Source organism: Polyodon spathula, chromosome 9 (genome assembly GCF_017654505.1).
Source record: "Polyodon spathula isolate WHYD16114869_AA chromosome 9, ASM1765450v1, whole genome shotgun sequence".
NCBI lineage: Eukaryota > Metazoa > Chordata > Actinopteri > Acipenseriformes > Polyodontidae > Polyodon > Polyodon spathula.
Genome location: NC_054542.1, coordinates 47,532,837 through 47,538,463, shown reverse-complemented (window position 1 = coordinate 47,538,463; position 5,627 = coordinate 47,532,837). Strand labels below are relative to the sequence as shown.

At 41.5% G+C, this 5,627-nt stretch overlaps 1 protein-coding gene across 1 annotated transcript; it reads right to left on the bottom strand.

Annotated features, from left to right (window-relative positions):
• Window positions 1-353: 353 nt before the first annotated feature.
• LOC121321106 (protocadherin-8-like) lies at window positions 354-3,929 on the bottom strand. The gene is made up of 3 exons (XM_041260012.1): window positions 1,476-3,929; window positions 1,148-1,355; window positions 354-661 (listed from the first exon to the last, which is right to left on the bottom strand). The coding sequence occupies exons 1-3, from the start codon at window positions 3,927-3,929 to the stop codon at window positions 354-356; spliced, it is 2,970 nt and encodes a 989-aa protein (XP_041115946.1).
• Window positions 3,930-5,627: the final 1,698 nt, after the last annotated feature.

Genomic DNA, 5,627 nt, shown 5'->3' with positions numbered 1-5,627 from the left:
AGTCTTTCAACGATTACAACAGACCGCAGCCCATCATCACCTCAAATATCTTGAAATTCTCATAATAGTAAAACTGCAAATATGACAGCTTATGGTTTCAATTTTTTCTTACAAAAATATATACTCTATATGTACAATACCTTGTATAATATACACAGCATGTTTAAACAAAAGTCATACAGGTGACTGAATACAATCAATAAAGACTTACGCTGGTATTAAACAAAACTAATAGTTAAATAATGTGCTTAGCATTTTCTCAAAGCATATATCGCAACTTCCACGTTTTAATAATTAATACATTAATTAAACTTTATTATTTATTTTTTAAACAAACAAACAGAAAACCATTATTAAACATTATTAGTGTGGCACACTGTCGTGGCTGGTGCGTATACAGGCACAGCGGTTTCGTTTATTTCTTGGATTCTCACGGGTCGTGGAGGAGGCACCAGAACATAATCATAGTCTATATGTAGGACTTTCTCGTATACGCTTTGCAGTCCCACTGTTTTGGGTAAGTGTGCTTGGTAGTAATTTTCTCTTCGCAGAGTGTCCAGTGGAAGCGAGGAGTTGTTCGCACTGGCTCTCCTTGCGGAGGGGCTCCAGCACCTATCTGAGTGCCCAATGATCTTGCACTCGCTTGTACACGCCCACAGACCTTCAAATGAGAAACATGAAAATGTTCAGATACACAATGAGAGCTCATCTCTAAGATGTTGTCGATAACATTGCTCATCACACATCGCGCTCAACTATACAATTATATTTTATTTTGGGATAGCCTACAGCTATGGACAAAGGTTTTGCATCACCTAGAATTTTAGGATTGAGAAAAAAAAAAATCATGTAATCAAAGAAAGTAATACTAGTACAGTATTTAGATTTGGAAACATCACATGTTTTAACTGTTGGCAGTTTGTTCGTTAAGTATATGGAAGACTACAAAGCCGTATGTAATTCAATATGTAATTCAGATTTTATTGGACTCGATACATTCTATCGGTAATGCTCAGCTTTTGGCCATAGCTCTATATACTGTAGAACTGCGGTGATATGTTGTATAGTGGGTTCACTTAGCACATAGTTTAACTTTAATGGAAGGTATTTTGTGGTAGCCACTAGTTGTTTATGAAAGATTCATCACCGTTTTGCACGTTGCCTGGCACAACAGCTTTCTTTTGACCGTCTCCGCTAATGTCCGAGTCGCTATCATTGAAGTCGCTGTCTCCCTTCCCGCTGTCCTTGCCGCTGAACTCTGGGTCCTGAGCTGAGATAGTGCTGAAAGAATTGCCTTTCCAGATCGCAATCGGCCGCACAACCTTCTCGCCGAAACCAGGAAGAGCAGAGTAACACTGTTAAAACAAGATAAAAGAAACACGTATTAAAACACGAACAACTTATAGTATTGTTTATCAACCCAGCATTGATGCTTCATCAGATGAGCCTGTCCATACCGTACTTCAGTGTCTCACCTCAGTATGGGAACCCGCCAGCCTGTTCTCTGCTTCATACATGCATGCAGCATCTCTCCCATCTTCAGAACTGGAGCACATGTCACTCTCGGTAGTTTGTGAATTTGAGAACGGCGATTTGCTACAATAAGGGCGACTGTCGAATACGCTTCCACTGTGGCTAGAGATGAGCGTGTCGCAGTTGATTCTTCCATTTTCAATCTGCACGTCTACATCACCTTGGAAGCCGGTTGTTTCCTTCTCTTTCTTGCGTCTATTGTATGTTGTTGCAATTAAGATGATGGCAAGTAAAAGCAGAGTGCAACTACCAGCCAAAACTATAATGACGATTACTGACAAGTCCATGTGAAAGAGCTTTGTGTCTTCGGGGCTCTGTGCGACCACAACATGACCACTACGGGGAGCTGTTGCTGTAATAGTGAAGCGAAGAGTTGCAGTCGAGGAGAGTGATGGTCTGCCGTTGTCACTCACAGTGATGGCCATTTTTATTACTTCCCGATATTCATGGCTTAGTTCGCGGTTTAAATAGATTTCACCAGTTACTTTGTTGATAGAAAATGCCGCATGCTGTTCTTCTCTCCCGATTCTGTAGGTAAGTTCGGAGTTGACACCCTGGTCTGCATCACTAGCTTTAATCTTAGTTATCAGGTAACCTGACGGGGCATCTCTCGGTACCAGTACCTCGGCCGACCCATTTATTAAAACCGGATGTGTGATGGAAGGAGCGTTATCATTCTGATCTACGATTTTCACATTGATTACAGCAGTGCTGTGGAGCTGCGGGGAGCCCCCATCACTTGCCAGGATTCGAAGTTCAAGTTGTTTCACGACTTCATAGTTCAAATTTCTTAGTGCGTAAATAGAACCTGTTGCTGGGTCAACAGATACAAATGTAGAAACGGGGGACCCCATAATCTCCGTGTCTACGAGTCTGTACATTACTTTGCCATTGTGTCCTAGATCAGGGTCCCTTGCTACTACGGTGGTGATGTAGGCACCGGGAGAATTGTTTTCTACAACTGAAACCTCATACACTGTTTTACTAAAAAGAGGCGCGTTGTCGTTTTCGTCACTCACTCTGATCGTGTATTGCTTGATGGTTCTAAATGGGGGTGAACCCAAATCTTCAGCAACCACAGTTAGGTTGTATTCAGATATCTTTTCTCTGTCCAGCGATGTGGTGGTTACGATCATGTAGCTGTCTTCATAAGCTTGCTGTAATTTAAAATGATCGTGTCCATACAGAGTACAGTGCACCTTGCCGTTAACGCCGGAATCCCTGTCCGAGGTGCTGATCAAAGCCACAAAGCTGTCCTTTGCCGCAGCTTCTGTGATGTATGCTATCCCCGCACTAATTGATGTCATGGGAGTAATACTAATTTCAGGAGCATTGTCGTTCACGTCTTGTATGTGGATAATGATTTTACAGATTGCAGGGGTGGGGTTGGGACCCAAGTCGTAAGCTTGCACGTCAAGTTCATATGTTTTCTTGGTCTCGAAGTCGACTGGGTGTTCGAGTGTTAAACGACCTGACTTGCGGTCCACTTTAAACAGCTGTCGGATTTCTGATGTTACTTGATTGCCGAATCCATAAACAACTTCACCATTTAACCCTTCGTCTGCATCCACTGCGTTTAAGTCTAGTAAGAGAAACCCAACTGGAGCGTCTTCATTGAGCTCCACAGAGAATGAGCTTTGATCAAAGACAGGGCTATTGTCATTGAAGTCCTTTACTTTAATATTTATGTTGGTGGTACCTGATCGTGATGGGCTCCCTCCGTCTGTGGCTACAAGTTCCAGCACATGTGATGGCTGGGTTTCCCGGTCAAGTTCTTTCAATAGAACCAGCTCGGCATATTTAACTCCATCTGCTCTGCTCAGGACCTCGATAGTGAAATGACTGTTTACCGAAATCTGGTAGCTCTGAATATAGTTTGAGCCTACGTCTTCATCGACAGCAACTTCTAATGGAATTCGGGTACCTATCGCTGCACTCTCCGAAACGTCAAGTGAGGTTTCCAGATGGGGGAACTCGGGTGAGTTGTCGTTGATGTCTTTCACTTCCACCTCAACATGGATTAGTTTGAACTGCTCCTTGGAAAAGCTTACAACATCGAAAGCAATGAGACACTGGAGAGACTTCCTGCAGATGAGTTCTCTGTCAATCCGCTCTCCAATCGTCAGCTCTCCATCGCTTTCTCTCAGTTTAATGAAAGATGTGTTGAATTGTTTCATCAGTCGAAAGCTGGTCAGGCCTCCCTGTGTTGGACTTAACCGCAGGTCTTCAGCTAGGTGTCCAATAACTGTTTCGGGCTTCTCTTCTTCATAGGTCTGGTATTTCACGGTCTTGGCTTTGGAAATAGTTGGTAAGAAAAACAACAAGTTAATAAAATAGCACCCGAGCGCCCATTTACGCGAGACACGGAACATGTTTCGAAGCTTCTTTGAACCCATTTTGGTTGGTCAACTAATTCTTTAAAATCACTCGTTCTGTTCTTATCTGTTCAGTTAAAGCACAGCTCTTCTCAAGTTGAGCTTGTCTCTGGAGTGACCAGATCTCCAAAGCTGGGATGAAAGTCGCAACTACAATGTGTTCACTTATTGAAACCCTTTAGACAACTGCACTGCTGCACTGGAGGTTTATAGCACGGAGCCGCATGCAAATGAGCCGGAGTCTGACCAATCAATCTCTTTGAAACTCTCGAATAGAGCTTGTGTGGATTCTATGTAGTCCCTAAGCCTATTAGGAACTTCCTTAAATGTGTAAAGAACTTGGCATAGAAATATAAAACAAACCATTCCTTCTTTGTTATCTTCTATTTTACATGTAGTGTATTTTAAAAAATACCTTGGATAAGGGAACAAAAGTATAACCCTACAGCGCTGAAATTCTTAAATCTGTAGTTATATTAGAGTATCGTTTTATTTGTGCTTGTACCCAATTAATACTCACAAGGGGATAAATAATAAACAGGACCTGTGGTGTTTTAATCATTGTTTTATTATCGTAGATGGGGTATTCCAATACATAGGGCCTACTTAAGATTCACTACAACACCCCATTGCCCTGTGTGCCTTGTAATCCAACAACGGTTATACATGTAGTTTCACTTAATGAAACATTTTAGATCCATTTTTAAAATGGATTTTATTTAAATGTGCGCCCCCGAATGTGTTTTACTCGCGTGATCTCGGTTGATCAGAGCTTCAATTTGCGATTGTAATGATAGTGTTTATTGTTGGGAAGCTTTAACATGCATGTCGCAGCTAAGGCGGCTTTTCTGTAACCTTGCCCGCTAGCAGGTGAAGAAAGCTCGTTTCAAATCGGATTTGTCTGAAACGTGAGGAGATTTACATGGATTTCAATAGTCACATTATATCAAAGGCTTATGAAACCCTCGATAGCAGTAGAGATATAATGGCATGGTCGGGTATCTCTGGAGGCATCAATGTCTGTATTATTCCTACGTGGCAGGCTGAAGAGAAAGGGACCTGAACACTTTCCACAGCGGACTGTGGCTAAGTTGAATAGAATGAGCGAGCGCCACATGTATCCATTGTGTGTTTTCATTCAGTCCCAGTCACTGCCATAACTCTTTGAGTAAACGATGATGGGTGCTGAATTGTACAGAAGTGCAAGCTCGTATTAAAACCCATTTACACCCTGATCCCTCTTGATGGCACCGTCACGGGGATTTAGAGGACTTTCTCTTTTTGTTTCCTCGGGACCTCTCTGGGAAGCAACACTTGCCTCTTAACAGAAGGACAAAACAACACGATGAAGCTCAGGCCTGACAGAAACCAACGGGGAATGAAACCATCTGCCCTTCAAACTATAGAAACGCTGGAGAGGTGTTTAAATACCTGCGACTGAGAGAGAATAAGAGCAAGATGCACCACAACCACTTCAGATCTGCATGCTTCATTTACTTAAAACACTAGTTAGCATTTAGGCATATATATATATATATATATATATATATATATATATATATATATATATATATATATATATATATATATATATATATATATATAAAGGGTTATAGTTAACCCTATTGAGCAATACGATTAGTGGACAATGTGTTTGTTTTATAACAGATATAGTACTGCAGACCTGCTCCCATAGATTACATCATACAATATAAATGC